Raw genomic sequence first — 15,657 nt, 5'->3', positions numbered from 1 at the left:
TAAACAGTTTTAAATCACGAAACATTGTTGAAAAATTTTTATGATTATAACAGTGAGAAATTTTACACAGATCGCAATTAAATAATTAATTTATCCGATTTCACACTACTATAGTGTTAAAATTTTACACATTTTCAAATTAAACAGCATTGTTGAAAATTTTTCAACTATAATAGTGGTAATTTTCAATCACGTGACAATAAATTACCAAAATGTTGTGCATTTTTTGAACATTTTTAAATTAAACAACTAAAATGGTCGATTTTTCACTATTATAGTAGTAAAATTTTACTCATTTTTTTACTGTGTAAATAAAAAATCATCATCAGCAGGCAATTAAAAAAATACATGTTTACTAAATAAAAGTAATTGTGCGCATACCAGAGCAGAGCATTCTCATACATTTTTCGTACAAAAAGGTGGTATATTTTTTCTTAAGTGATTTTTTAGTTTTGGTATAAAACCAAATGCAATCATTTTAAAACTTTTACCAAATGAAAGAGTATCTAATGTTATGTTATTAGCACAAAATTTATAATGATTGCACGAGGATAATAGTTTCTAAAACCTTTATGAAAAAAAAACGTAATATTCGCAATTTTTTATTTTTTTCTGAAAAATTTTCTATCTGTAACACCAGTAAAATTTTGAATTCAATAAAAATACAGTGAGTGTCAATAGTTTGTTGCCTAATGGATGTTTGAGAAATCAAGTGAAAAAAATGATAGAAAAAAATACTTTTCCAAATTTTTCTTTTTGCAGATGAGTTCCATGTAATCCGTAGATATTATTTATAATTTTCAAAAAAAAATAATTAATTTTATTTCATATCAAAAATAATTGTTTTCCAAAAGATGGTCATTTTTGAAAAATCAAAAGTTTGTTGCCTCATTAAAAAAACTAATTCAAAATGGTGAAAACGTGCAACCAACTTTATGTAAACCGGTTACATTTTGAGCTTATGTCATTTGATAGGCAAATGGTAGATTTGTACATTTTTAAGGCTGTCAATGGTAAATATATAGGTGTAAAAGTGATGATAAATAACAAGAAATAATCAGTTTTTTGATAATTCATAATTTAGGTTATAATGGCAAATTACAAAAAGTTGAAAGGTGGGATATTGTCCAGAGATACTGCTGGAAGGAATCGGCGTCGCTTAATTGCCAAATTTTATGGAAATTCATGAAAAGTTATACATAAAATGGTCAAATATTATAGTTATGAGGCACGAGTACATATGAAAAACGCTACTGGTAGACCCAGGGTTTCAACTCAGAAAGTCGATAACCGCATTCTAGGTATCTCTGATAGTAACCCCATGATGTTTGCTTCAAAAATTCAGAGTCGGCTGGTTACAGAAGGCATACAGGCTCCAAATGTTTCGAAAATCAAACTCAAAATGAAAGAAAATATAAGAATAGGTACTTGGCTCGCAAGATTCCATTGGTAAGCAAAACCAAACTGCGTAAGAGGTTCTATTTTTACGTTTTTAGCATGCTCCAAGTGAATTTACAACCTTTTAACCAGATTGGTTTTGTTTACCAATGGAAACCTGCAAACCAAGTAATTATTCTTACCACTTTCATTAAATTGCAGTTGGTTTTGAAGCCTGTATGCCTTCTGTAACCAGCCGACTCTGAATTTTTGAAGCAAACATCATGGGGTTACTATCAGAGATACCTAGAATGCGGTTATCGACTTTCTGAGTTGAAACCCTGGGTCTACCAGTAGCGTTTTTCATATGTACTCGTGCCTCATAACTATAATATTTGACCATTTTATGTATAACTTTTCATGAATTTCCATAAAATTTGGCAATTAAGCGACGCCGATTCCTTCCAGCAGTATCTCTGGACAATATCCCACCTTTCAACTTTTTGTAATTTGCCATTATAACCTAAATTATGTATTATCAAAAAACTGATTATTTCTTGTTATTTATCATCACTTTTACACCTATATATTTACCATTGACAGCCTTAAAAATGTACAAATCTACCATTTGCCTATCAAATGACATAAGCTCAAAATGTAACCGGTTTACATAAAGTTGGTTGCACGTTTTCACCATTTTGAATTAGTTTTTTTAATGAGGCAACAAACTTTTGATTTTTCAAAAATGACCATCTTTTGGAAAACAATTATTTTTGATATGAAATAAAATTAATTATTTTTTTTGAAAATTATAAATAATATCTACGGATTACAAGGAACTCATCTGCAAAAAGAAAAATTTGGAAAAGTATTTTTTTCTATCATTTTTTTCACTTGATTTCTCAAACATTCATTAGGCAACAAACTATTGACACTCACTGTATATTCTCTGTATATGTGGCTATCATTTCGTGTTATATTTGTTTTTGTGGGATCTATGGCTTAAAAATTATAAAGAATTTAAGAAAAATATACCATTTGTGAATTAAAATGCTCCATCCGTTAGTTAATCATCCTAGGCGCATACCATTAAAAATCTCCTTGAAAAGTTTTTAAATACATGGACCTGCTTGGAGATTTAAGAATGCTCAAAATTACCTTTTTATTATCGTCTTTGAATCCTGAAATATTTTCTACTGGAAAGTACTTCTGCAAATCGATTGATTTCCTCAAACATTTCTCTCTCTCTATCTCTCACACTTTGATGTTTTTTTCCCCACATCATCATCTCAAATATTACACAATTCAATATAAAAATATATTTTTATGTGTTGTGTTGTTTGTGTAATTTATCGCTATATTTTAGTGGAGTACAAGATAAGGGATTAAGAGGATTTGTTGTAGGGAGAGATATATTTTGGAAGGTTTTCGCATTCGCTGAAATTGAAGAAGTTATTTGTTTCCTGAAGAATTATCTCACCATTTCTCTCACACGAACTATCTATATATTTGGTTGAAGACGATTTTTGGTCTTCAAATAACAAAACTTAAAAAGTAATAAAGTCTCAATCACTTTCATTCTGGCTCCCAAAATTTATCTCTTTCTTTTTTTTTAAATTTATTTTAGTGATAACAATATTATTTTTTTTATCTCTTTCATACGATATTCAGGCTATTTTCATCTCAACATTCTCACTGGATTTCTGTTTGCTTTTTTTTATGTTTATTTATAGGAATTTCCACAGTAAATTTAGCAATAAATACAAATTCAAGATTTATTCTTCACTTCCTTGTTATATTTTCTTTTTAAATTCTGGATATTAATGGTGTTACTTTCATTCTTTTTTTGTTCTTTTTTAGGATTTCGCGATATTTTTTATGTTATATTTTTTTATGTTCACAATGAAATGATTTTACACCAAAGTATAAATGAATTTAAAAGTCCCTAATCTGAAGATATCAACTGATTTTTCTTTTCTTTTGGATTAAAAGATGCAAAATCAATTCACTGTGAATTTGCGTTTTTTTTTCACTTTTCACTTTACAAATGTTTATTATCTATTGTTGTCTTAAAGTACGCCTTAAATTCAATTTTTTCTTTATGTCTATAACGTGTTTTTTTTCAATATTCATGGATATATCAATTTGCCTTATTATTTACTTTTATACAAACAGCACAGATTTTATTTTCTTATATACTATTCTTCTCACAATTCTTGATTTTTATCTTTAGTGTTCTTTTTTTCCTTTACGATGAAAAGTTGCAAAATTTGCTCAGTTTTTTTTTAAATTTATATTGTTGGTTCTATTGAGTCAATTAAAATTAATACAGTGGCCCACAATTTTACTCAAAGTTATGATTTCTTTTCAAAAACACTCAAGCCTTATGCCAGTTTAAGAAAATCTCTGGGAAAATACTTTCATTAGGGTTTTTTAGGGATATTTCAATAAGAATTCTAAGCTCTGTGAAATTCTTTATATACTGAACAAAATTTTGTTGATTTTCGTGCCATTGCGTTCTCTGATTGGCTGAAGTTTGAATGCATTCAAAGCTCCAGCCAATCAGAGAGCACAGTGCAACTGAGATATTTCATGGGATAAAATTTTTAATTAGGAAAAGTGTGCTAAATTCCGGACAGCTTGCAATTCCGGCCACCTTTTTTGTTCCTCGAATTTCCATGAATTTTTAGTTTTTACATACTCTAGAGATTATACAATGTAAAAGAATAACAAAAAATGTAGCTTCGACAAACGAGATGACGTGAAAAAGATATTGGAAGAATTCCCGAAGGGCAAGGAACTATGAGAATGAAGGTGGCCGAAATAGGGCACCAAAGCTATATCTACACTTTTATTCTTTTTAAAATGTATTTAGAATGATTTTAAAGTAAATAGAGACCATAAACTTTCTACAAGGTTCTAAGCACCACTCCTTAAGTAGAAGGAATGAAAAAAAAATTATTTCTATTAAAGATATTACATTTGAAACTTGAGACTTTGGCGCTTGCATGCAACTACGCCGAAATTTGGCACACCTACCCTAAATATGATTTATTATTTTTATTCATTTTTTGTAATATGAAATCTTGAAAATTCAAACGTACCAAACCTATAACTTGCAATGTTTTCCGTTTTTAAAGTATTCAGTAAGAAAAAAACTTCACAAACAATAAAAAAAATCGAATTAATAACTTTCTAATTTATCACATAATTGATATGTTGTGATTTTCTAAGTATGCAAATAACTCGCGAAGCATAGTTGACACATGAATAAATTCGCTAGTAGACAAATTTCGAAAGAATATTAGAAGATAATGATTGTAAACGAGGTAATGAACTCCGTATATTTCTTTTCTGCAAGGTAAAAGTTCAGGAATTAGGGGAAACTGGGGCACCACCAAACACGGGGTACCACCAAACACTAATTTTTATTTCTAAATTTTTATTTAGCAAAAAAGAGATGTTGTCGTTTGCATCGTTCTTTCTCGTTTCTGGATTTTTGGATTTTGATCTTTTTTTTTTAATTTGTTCTATTTAGTTCGATTTCAAACACATTCTGTCTTTTCTTGGAACATATTGAACATATCGAATAAATTCAAAATATGACAACTGTCGATAGAAACGACGATGTTTGTATTATACTTAGGAGCAGGTTTTCGGCAGTGTAATGTCGCCAACTTTCAAATATTGCATTATTTCTTTCTTTTTCTGAGACAAAAATTCTATTATATTTGTTCATAGGGTAGGATTTTAATTTTGGGAAAAAGTAAATAGGGTAAGATGGGGTAATTCGGAATTCTCTAAGTAAGGCAGTATAGAACCAAAATTTTTGCAATCTTCTTATAGCGCCATTGGTTCCGTCATTGAGACTGTTGTGCTCAAAGTCATCAAAGTGGACTATCTGTTTTGAATACCTTTTATTTCGTCGTCGGCCTTACAACTGGTGAGACACGGCCATATACCGAGTAGATCAAGTGGAGTTAATCAGTTCTAAATTCGTTTAAAGTAGTCCTGATTCCTGGGTGGAATGATAACTTTTCGACGCTATCGATCGATAGCATCGACAAATCTATAACTGTTAGATTAAGTGAATTTACGCATTGTTGGGCCAGTCACTGTGACATTCTTAAAAGAATGTGACTGTTGATAAACATCTACATTAGTTGCAGGAGATGCAGCATCGACAGTCGATTGTATCGAAAATAAGTTATCATGTCACCCCTGGATGTATCTGCTTAAATTAAATCTGTCTGTCTCTATTTAATCAAACTATAGGAAAGAAAAGAAATATTCTCTTTGATTCAATAGATAAAATAATTTTACACTATTTTCACAACATACTCGAGAAAATAACAAAAATTTTAGATTCGTCATCACGCGTTTCTCGCCATTAAAGCATCACAAAGTGAAAAGACAAAATGCTAAAAGGGCCTCAATTATAATGCCAAATTAATTCAACAAATTTACGTCAGTTAACGTTCTGACTACAAGAGAGACTTTTAAAAATGGCGCAACCGTAAGACGCTCAATATAGCTTCTACAGGAATTTCACCACAAAGTTGTCATTATAAAGCCGAATTCAGAACTCAGGCTCATGCCAGTTACTCGCTAAGATGGCTTTGATAGTGAGTATGAGCCAGAAACCGTTTTAGACCTAAATTGAAACTTAGTGCTTCTTAGATTCTGACAACATTGGAATCTGGCGGACTGTCAAATGGAATTTTCCGAAAACAAATAGTGCGTTTTCAAACGTTTATGGAGAAATTTAATTTTTTGTTTTTTTGGTATCTCATTTTTTCGTTCAAAACATCATAAAACACTTACTGAACACGCGTATAGGATAAGTGTACCAATTTCCGGCCAGCTTCCAATTCCGGCCACCTTTTTTGTTCCTTAAATTTCCATAAATTTTTAGGTTTTGCACTCTATAAATTACACAATGCAAGAAAATAACAAAAAATATCGCTTCGACGAGTAAGATGATCTGAAAAGGGCATTGGAAGAATTCCAGAATGGCAAGGAACTATGAGAATGTAGGTGGCCGGAATAGGCCACCAATGCTATGTCTACATTTTTATTAATTTAAAATGTATTAAGAATGCTTTTAGAGAAAATAAAGACGATAAACTGTCTTCAAGGTTCCAAGCAACACTCCTTATAAAAAAGTAACAAAAAAAATCAATTTGTATTAAAAATATTACATTTCAAACTTGAGACTTTGGCGCTTGCATGCAACTATGCCGAAATTTGGCACACTTACCCTAATTCTTTTTACATCTATCTAATAACTGATTTTATGCTTCACTGTGTCACTGCAAGAATGCGTCATCATAGATAAGCCACTAACAAAGCACTAAACCTTCGTTTCAACTAGGACTTATACGGGCTTCAGACCTAAGACAGCCATAAGGCTTAACCTCTCTAGATTCTTATCAGTCGTAAAATTTTCGGAAAATTTTCACTTAGATATGATCTATTAAGGGGAATTATTCTATTTGAATCAGAAGAACAAATTAAATTGGTTGCTGTTTAGGATTTTGAGACCTTCGAAAACTAGGCTAAACCTCTAGTCTGAAGACGGTCTTAGCTAAGAACGTCTTCAGACTAGAGGTTTAGCCTAGTTTCTGAAGGTCTCAAAATCCTAAATAGCGGGCAATTTCGTTGCTTTTTAAGAGCCTAATAGGTCATTCATCTTTAATAATACAATCCTAAGTTAAATTTTTCCAAAAAATCGTTATTGATAAGAAATTACAGAAGTTAAGCCATTTGGCTAAGCCTTAGGTCTGAAGCCAGTATAAGTCTCCAAATTTTTGGGCTTAGCCACAACCCAATCTTTTCAGACCATGATTTAAGCACAAAGTCTCAGCCATAAGTCTCGAGTCTCAAGCCCGTATAAGCCTTTTAGAGGTGCATTATGTTTATGGGCATGAATTTGACAGTAAGATTAGGTAAGGGAACTTTATGCAAAGGACATTTAATAGGTTATTCCAAGTCCTCAGTGTATGACAGTTCGGGATAAATCTTTATTGCCAAATTTTACAGGCTAAATATTCTCGAGGATCAACCTGAGTCTATTTGGACCCTAATACCCTTGACACACTTAAGGCCTTGACAGACATGAGGATTAGCCGAGAGACGGCTTAGCGTAATTATATTAGAAATAATGGTCAAAGTGCATTTCCATTATTTTCCACTAAGTTGTCTCTCGGCTTAAGTCATAAGTGTGTCTAAAGCATTACGAATTAAGCCGAGACGGCTTAACCTCATTATAATCAAAATAATGATTTAGTCGTTTCTCGGCTTAAGTCGAGAAACGGTTTAGTCAAAGACCGATGGAAATGTAATCTCATCATTATTTTGATCACAATTACGTTAAGCCATCTCTCGGCTTAAGTCGTAAATGTGTCTAGGGCATAAGACTTATTAAAGTCTTTGTTCTATAAGACAGGTATTTTGCTTGTTGCGTGACCGCTTTCCCTTCCAGATTATTGAAGTTATGTCTTCCAATGAAGCCTTTTCTAAATACAGCCAAAGACCTATGAGGTTTTAAAAAAGAGAAACACTGCCTTTGTGCAATTTTATCAAGCTCACTGTATTTTTTTTATTTCCTTTCAAATACAAGCCTAAATATCTTCAAGTTATGGATTTTTTAAATTTCTTCTGATAAATATATCTAGAGTTTTTTTTCAGTAAACCAGTTCAATAAGTTAAATAGGAATATTTTCACTGAACTATTTGAACGTTTGAATGGAACAGTAACAATTTCTCTCTGATTTATTTGCCATTAAAAGTGTTTGTTTTTTTTTTTTGGTAAAATCTTATTATTTCAACTGATTCATAATATCATTTGACAACCACGGTTAATCACTTTATTAATTATTTTTTTCGGTCCAATTTTCGGGGTGAATTATATTGTATGTGAGTTTATCCTCAATTGGCTCTTGTGATTTTTCTTTTTTTAAATATTTTGTTAAAACAATTACAGCTATCCAATTTGGTATCTTTCTTCTGGATGTCGCTCCACAATTCACACATTCAGAGTAAATTAAACGCTGCTTTAAGCCGTGTTAACACTATATTTACCTTTTCATAATTATTCCATTTACTTTTTTTTTGTTTATCTGACTCACACTCTTCTCTGAAGAATAAAATGAAAAGTTAATTATTACTATATCACACACTCACACACTTTACAATTATTACAAGTAATGTCACGAAAGGTCCCATTTTTTTCCTTATTCATCTTGTTTTTTTTTTCTTCTTCTATTTAGTGAAATTCTTAAGATGGTTGATTTCTTTTTTTAAATAGATTTTTTTTCTTCTGCTTCTCTGACGTTTTTTTTATTAATTTCCTTTTTTTTACTCACTTGCAGACGAAATTGTCGACTTATCTCGTTCTCAAGTCCTTACAAATTAATACCCCTTATATTTTGACTAAAAACTATGACGACGGGATTTTTTTTGTTTGTTTTTTAAGTAATTCTTTTTATCAACATCCCAGCCCTTAGATCAGAATTCTAAAGAGCTTAGAGTTGATTTTGGTTTTCGATCAGATGCTTTTTTTTTCCTACAAATCATGATTTGCGAGTCAAAAGTTTTTTGTTGTTGCAGAGTCCAAAAAGAAATTTGCATGCGATTTCCTTTCGCATGCCAAAAATTTCAAAAGTTAATTTACCTTTTGGTTTTTTTTACCACTTTTTTTTTAAAACACTTCTTCAGTAAACTGATATTTTTTTTGGATTCACCATGAGAGTGTCGTAATATCTCCAAAAGCTGAAAAATTTCGTTAGGGGAAACTGGGGCACCACCAAACAGGGGTACCACCAAACACTGCGATTTTTTAAATAAGTATAAGATTTCAGAGAATGAGACTTACATGAAATCATAGATACTATAGGGATGCTTGTCCAGAGAAAGAAATATCCACATAGTTCAAGTAGTTTAGAAATAAGAATCTTTTTTCGCAAAATTGTGAGATTTTGATAATTTTAGTCATTTATATATCTACCTGGAAAATTAAACTGAAATAAGTTACATCAAATTTCACTACATTAGTACTTTCCTACATGTTTTGGGATAATATTTATGTATCTGCTAAAAAAAATAATGTTCACATTTTTTTAAAAAAATATATAATCCATCACAAAACAGAGTTTGAGGCACCAACAAACAGTCAAATTTCTCACATTTGCAGATGTCGCGAGCGTAGCTTGAATGGCAAAATTTTTCCTCTTGTCTTTCTTACTCTTCATCTCCCTCTTTGTTCGATTTCAGAAATTTATCTCCATTCATGGAATTTTCATTCAAGACTCAGGTGAAATATAGTTTCAAGAACCCAATTTTGCATTAAATGATTCTTAATGATTCTTAAATGATTTTAATCAAGGATTGACGAATGATTTCTCGATTTTATTACAAATAATCAGAAGAGCGCGCAAAATTTGAACTTTAGGTATAGTGTTTGCCACGATTCTAGTGGCGCTGCTTTCCAGTCAGAAGTCGAATGTTGTCAAAATAATGAAAAATCCATTGAAAAATATGTTCGGTGTGCAGTGCTTTAGTTTTTTGCTATTTTGATCACTCATTCTAAATTTTGCAGTACTTTTTTGAGAATTATTTACATTTTCAATATCTTCTTTATAATTAAGAGTTGTGGTGAATGCCAAAAATAACTTCAATGGGTGAGAAAAACAGATGTTTTTTGGTGCCCCAGAAAGTGTTTGGTGGTACCCCGGGTGGTTGGAAAAAAGCGAAAAATGCATGGTGACACAATTTTCCTTTTTACGGAAAATTGAAGTGCTTCACTCCATCCTTGTATACATTAATATGCAGCCTATACCCAAGGCTATAACATGGGGTAAGCAATATTTTTCTAAAATTCACAGTTTTCTTAGGAAATTCAGTCAAAATCGCATCTCTCAAAAGTGTTTGGTGGTACCCCAGTTTCCCCTATATTCCTAATATATTGTTTTTTTTTCATCTCCATTCAATTTTTAAAACTACCTAAAGCGATTAATCGTTATTTAATTTCCTATGTTGCCTATCAAGTTTTTCATTTTTTCACCTTTTTTTTCTTTTTTTTTTAAATAGTGTTCTATATGTATAATGTTTTTTTCCACCATTTTCTCTCAGTTTTTTTTTAATGTACAATACACATTTATTTTTCTAATATATATTTTTTTTATATCTTCCGTTGTTAGTTCAAGTGTTTTTTTTCGATAAATATTTTCTCTTTTTTCTTTTTTTTGCAAGTATTATTGTGTTAATAACTAGAACCAATTTTAGTCATCATTTTTCTTTTATAGTATTCGCACAATCTTTTAGTATTATTTTTTTAAATGTTGTTTTAGTATTTTATCATGCTCAATGTGTTTCAATGTCTTCAATGGTTTTTTTTAATATTTTCACCCCAACTTTCTCTCTCAAAGAATCATTCTTTTATTTATTTAAATTTTTTTTTTCAATTTTTTTTTCGCACCACTTTTCTCAGCTTCTGCTCACCACAAAGAATTCTTTTACTTCTCTCTCCTTGTTGATATCTTTGATGTCTTATTGGCCATCGTAGTACTGAACTCCATCATTTCCAGCCACGGTTTCCCAAGCTGAAAACCACAGCACAAAAAAAAAGTCCCTAATTAAATCTCCTGTCCTCCTGACCCAGGAAAATGCATTAGGTTTCGTCCCCATTGCCCATCCCTCCCGCCCAAATCAATTTCCAATTGATTTTGCCTAATCACAGAACAATGACACAAATATGTCAGTACTAATCTCTCTGATTTGCCGAAGTTAATTCTCACCAAAAACATACCATTATTAATTACTCTAAATGCCAAAAGCTCTTTAGCAACGTAATACCCGTAATACCCAATTATTCACGATTGACTTACGTCTGCCTATTCATTTTGGGGCGGATTTTTTTTTGCTCGATGTAATAAATAAGAAATTCATGAAAATTCTACAGAATTCTTATTATATTATTTTTTTCTCTTCCTCTCCTCCATTCCTCCTTCACTCTTTTGTATTTAATTCATAAAATTTATGGACTTTTCTCAGGAAAATTGCTCATTCATGACTTTTTATCAATTGAGCAACGACGGAAAAATCATTAAAAAAGTGCAAAATTCTTTTTCAAAAGCCCTATTAAATTAAATCAATAAATAAAAGTCTTTGCATTTGAAGCTGTATTAATTCTTCAGCATAAGACTTTCTATTATCTTTAGGATCAAGACATTTACATTATCCACAGAAAAAAATAGGAAGATAATTAGCTAAGAATACGGTAATACCCGTAATATGTACCAGTCGACTTTTTTTGGTGAAATAAATTGTAGATGTTCAAGGTGTAATAAATATAAATGAAGTAAGAGGTGGAAGTACGGCCAGAGTACCGCAGAATTACAGCTTTAATACCGCATATTTTGCTTTAAAAAAGCAACTCAACCCAAAGAATAAATGAAAGTAATAAGGGATTCGTTGAAGAAAGTAGCTTAAAATAATAGGAGAAGGCTTTCAGGCCTAGCACACATTCACAGCGAACAGATAGGACTTTTCTACATGGTCATTGCTTTTTTACGCCTTCATTGCTTTTTTACACGTGATAAAAATATTCAAAAAATTGCGGCACCAAACCAATTTTTGCGCCAATTTGATGTTTTTCCGTTTTCTGAGTGAGACATTATTCTTTAAAAAGAAAATGATTTATTAGTAAAATTTGCCAAATCTAAAAACCTCGAATCAAGAGCAAAAAGCAATTGACCGGTCAATTGCTCTTTGCTCTTTTCTCAAGGTACTTATAATCGGAAAATTTTACTAATATATCCAATTTATCATTTTCTTTTTAAAGAATATTGTCTCATAAGGCGTAATAAATATCAAATTAGTCCAAAAATTGGTTTGGTGCAGCAATTTTTTGATTATTTCTTCCACGTGTAAAAAAGCAATGAGCATGTAGAAAAGCCCAATCTGTTCGCTGTGATTCTGGCTTCAAACATTTTATATTATTTTAGTTTTTTTTTAACATAGTGGCAATCTGGGGCAAAAAGTGACAAATCGAAAATTACAAAATTCAATATCTGCCAAGATACAAAAAGATAAAAGTTTAATTTTTTTTCCACAGATAGGGTAAAATGTGGAAAGCAAGACAGTTTGGAAAGTGGGACCAAGCAGTGTGGAATGTGGGACACCTCCCTAAAAACTTGAAAATAAATCAATTAAATATTTCAATTTTCGATAAAAAGATTATTAAATCTAATTTTGTGATTATTTGAAAAGTTAAAAATGCAAAAGTCATTATTAAACAATCAAAGGGTGACTTGCAAGAAGAATTTAAAAAATATATTGTATGCGTGTGTCATAACCTTTCACATGGTAGTTGTCATTTTTTCTCCTTATAGCTAGCCAACGGCCGCAGCGATTCCACTGGATTTCCAGTAGCCTTTTCTGCCATGGCCGCTGATTTTACCGCTAAAAATCCGCGTGGAATTCCCTGGATTTTACCGCTCAAAATCCGCGTAAGCTTCCGAGATGGAATTTGACGCTAAATTTCTCCCTAGCGTTCCATGGACGTTTGCGGAACTCTGTACAGGACCGTCTAATAAGAAATGTCCGCGAGTTTCCATGGACTTTTCTCTGACGAATATTTCCACGGCTTTTCCTATGGATTATTAGCGTATAATCGGCAGTCAGCCCTTAAAAAATTTGGAAAAATCCTCTTTATTTCCACGAAATTCTCCGTGGAAATTTCCATTCAACGGCCTTAGAGGCTTCCGTGGTTTAATATTACGGAATTCCACGACTTTTCCATTGGATTTTTTAAATATATTTTTCTTCAAAATAATTCCAAAAATTGATTAAAATTTTCTTGGAACTTTCATAGTGAATTTCCAGAAAAAAAACATCCACAAATATGGACGATCAGTGTCAATTGGCAGCTTAGAACTTGGAGAGTGTTCATCTATCAGACGAACACCCAATTGTTCTACTTTTGAATTGAAAATATTGCTACCATATCGTTCATTTGAGTATGTCTAGCTCGCAAGAATTATAGCGTTAAGCTGTCTACACATATGAGCATTTTTTAAAAAAATTCTTTAAAAAAATTTTTAAAAAATAAGAATGGGTCGGTTTTTTTCACAAAATTGCTTACATACTAGGCAAATTTCTGTAAAAAATCCATTTTTTTACAAAAATTTTCACTAGTGTAGAGCCGATTCTTTTTAAAAACCTTTTTAGGGTTATTTTTTAAAGAATTTTTTTAAAAAATGCTCATAGTGTGTAGACAGCCTTAGGGCGAATTGCAAAATTTTCGCACTTACTTCCATGGAGTCTTGGTCGGAAAGATATTAGAAAATATACTCGGAATATTCAAAGGAAATTTTGAATCAATTTCCAGGGAATGCTCTTAGATATGTTGCAAGAAAATTCCTCGGACTTTTTTCCCAGGAAATCCACGCGAAAAAAGCTGATAACTCCGCAGAATTCCAAGCGGAATATTAGCGTTTATTTCCACGAAAACTCTCGTGGAAAAATAGAAGACAAATTCCAGGAAATTTTCTGTTACTGTGAAACTTTGCGGCCGATCGACTACAGGGCTGTTTCTTATGGAAGTTGTTAGGAAAACATCATAGTGTTTATGTTTGACTTTTCGGCATAATTTGTGAAATTTATTAAGTCCGCAGTGAAAATCGAAGGACATACATCCATTTAAAAGGTAAATAATAAATATTTCTGAAATATTAAAGTTAAAAAGGAGAGAAAAGTGATTTATTTCGTGTTGTATTCAAAACAAGTTTTATGAAATCTTGAACAAATTAATTTTGTGAATAAATTTGGTGGTTTTGTGCAGTGAAATCATGTCACCAAGGAAGACATAGATCCTTAAGTACCCGGAGAAATAGTTGCAACAGCAGTTAGTAGCTGATAAGGAGAAAATCTCTTGGAGAAAGGCTCCCAAGATTTTCAGATTCCGAGGACCACTTTTTCTGACAGAGTGGGTAGTAAGTATCGAAAAAACACCAGGAAAAAGACAAAGAGGAGCCTCTACAGAACTCCCAAATCAAGTGGAAAAGGACTTGGGCGGATTGGGTATTGAAATGTGCTAAAAAGTTGCATCCGCTTTAAAACTAAACCTGCCGGACAGAGCGAGGCGTCTGTGAAATTTACAGAACCTCTCTTTGGTTGGACGTCGAGAAAGTTCTTGGTAATTAGAAATTCTCAAGTGTTACCCGGACATAAAGCAGGGATTAGCATAATTATCCAATGTGCAAGTATACACAGAAAACCCTCAACAATTGATTTTCTACATATTTCGTATAATATTTTGTTATTAAATATCACTATGTCCATCTTTCCAAAAGTTTTTGTCCCGCTTTCCAAAATGTTGTACATCTTTTCAAAATGTGTTGTTTTCTAATTTGATTGAATATTCTAATCAATTGGTTGAAATTTCTAATAAAAACTGTTAGGATTCTGTTAAAGTATTTCACAATGAATCTCATGATACAAAATAAATGAAAAAATAAATATTATAATAAAAATAAAAATAAATATATAAAACATAATTTACTCTAGGCCTTTAGCAGCATCTGCTAAAAGTTCATATGGTCTTTAGACACTGGATTTTCAGAGCCGACCACGAATTGGCACAGTGTTTATCGCTAAAGTGCCAACCCTTTTAGTTTAATTAGGTCACATACGACTAAATTGCCGTGAAAGTGTTGACCGTAGTGTTAAGCCAAAATTTATGGCTAGCAATCAGGGGTTTCTGGTTCTCGTACAGAGATGTAGACAATAATGGTTTGAACATCTACAATATTCACAGAGATAAATCCCCATGTCTTCATCAAGTTTCGAATTAGGAGGAAAAATTACACTGAGAAAAAAAATGGGGGTGCGATTAACTTTTTTTTTCCTTATAATTTTAACACTTTTTAGGTGTAAAAATATATCAACATTTTTTAATGTTAATTTCACACCTTTTTAAAGGTAAAATTAACATAAAAAGGGATAACTTTAACCCCTAATACACCTAAAAAGGGTAATATTTACACCGATTTCGGATCAATACTGTAGGGTAAAATTAACATTTCCGGAATGTTATTTTAACTTTTTCGGATTTCTCTCAGTGTACGTACAGACGGGAAAATTTGCTACTGCAGTGGAATTTGACTTGATCACACCTCTTCTTTGAATTCAACAAAGAACGGTACGATACAGAATGCCTGTGTCAGTCCGCTTAATGCTGAACTCAAAGGAGAAGTGTAATCAAGTCGAAGCGCAGTG

General features: G+C 31.7%; 1 protein-coding gene across 4 annotated transcripts in view; it reads right to left on the bottom strand.

The window, feature by feature from the left end:
- Positions 1 to 10,327: 10,327 nt before the first annotated feature.
- Positions 10,328 to 15,657, bottom strand: part of LOC129809720 (uncharacterized) — a 43,616-nt gene continuing 38,286 nt past the window's right edge. For all 4 annotated transcript variants that reach the window (XM_055859759.1, XM_055859760.1, XM_055859761.1 and 1 more), the window contains exon 6: positions 10,328 to 10,979. In XM_055859759.1, the coding sequence (XP_055715734.1) occupies positions 10,927 to 10,979 (53 nt within the window). In that variant the 3' untranslated portion in view covers positions 10,328 to 10,926. The remainder of the gene's footprint in view (positions 10,980 to 15,657) is intronic.

The sequence above is a fragment of the Phlebotomus papatasi genome, chromosome 1 (assembly GCF_024763615.1).
Source record: "Phlebotomus papatasi isolate M1 chromosome 1, Ppap_2.1, whole genome shotgun sequence".
Classification (NCBI taxonomy): domain Eukaryota; kingdom Metazoa; phylum Arthropoda; class Insecta; order Diptera; family Psychodidae; genus Phlebotomus; species Phlebotomus papatasi.
This window is presented reverse-complemented; position numbering and strand designations above follow the sequence as displayed.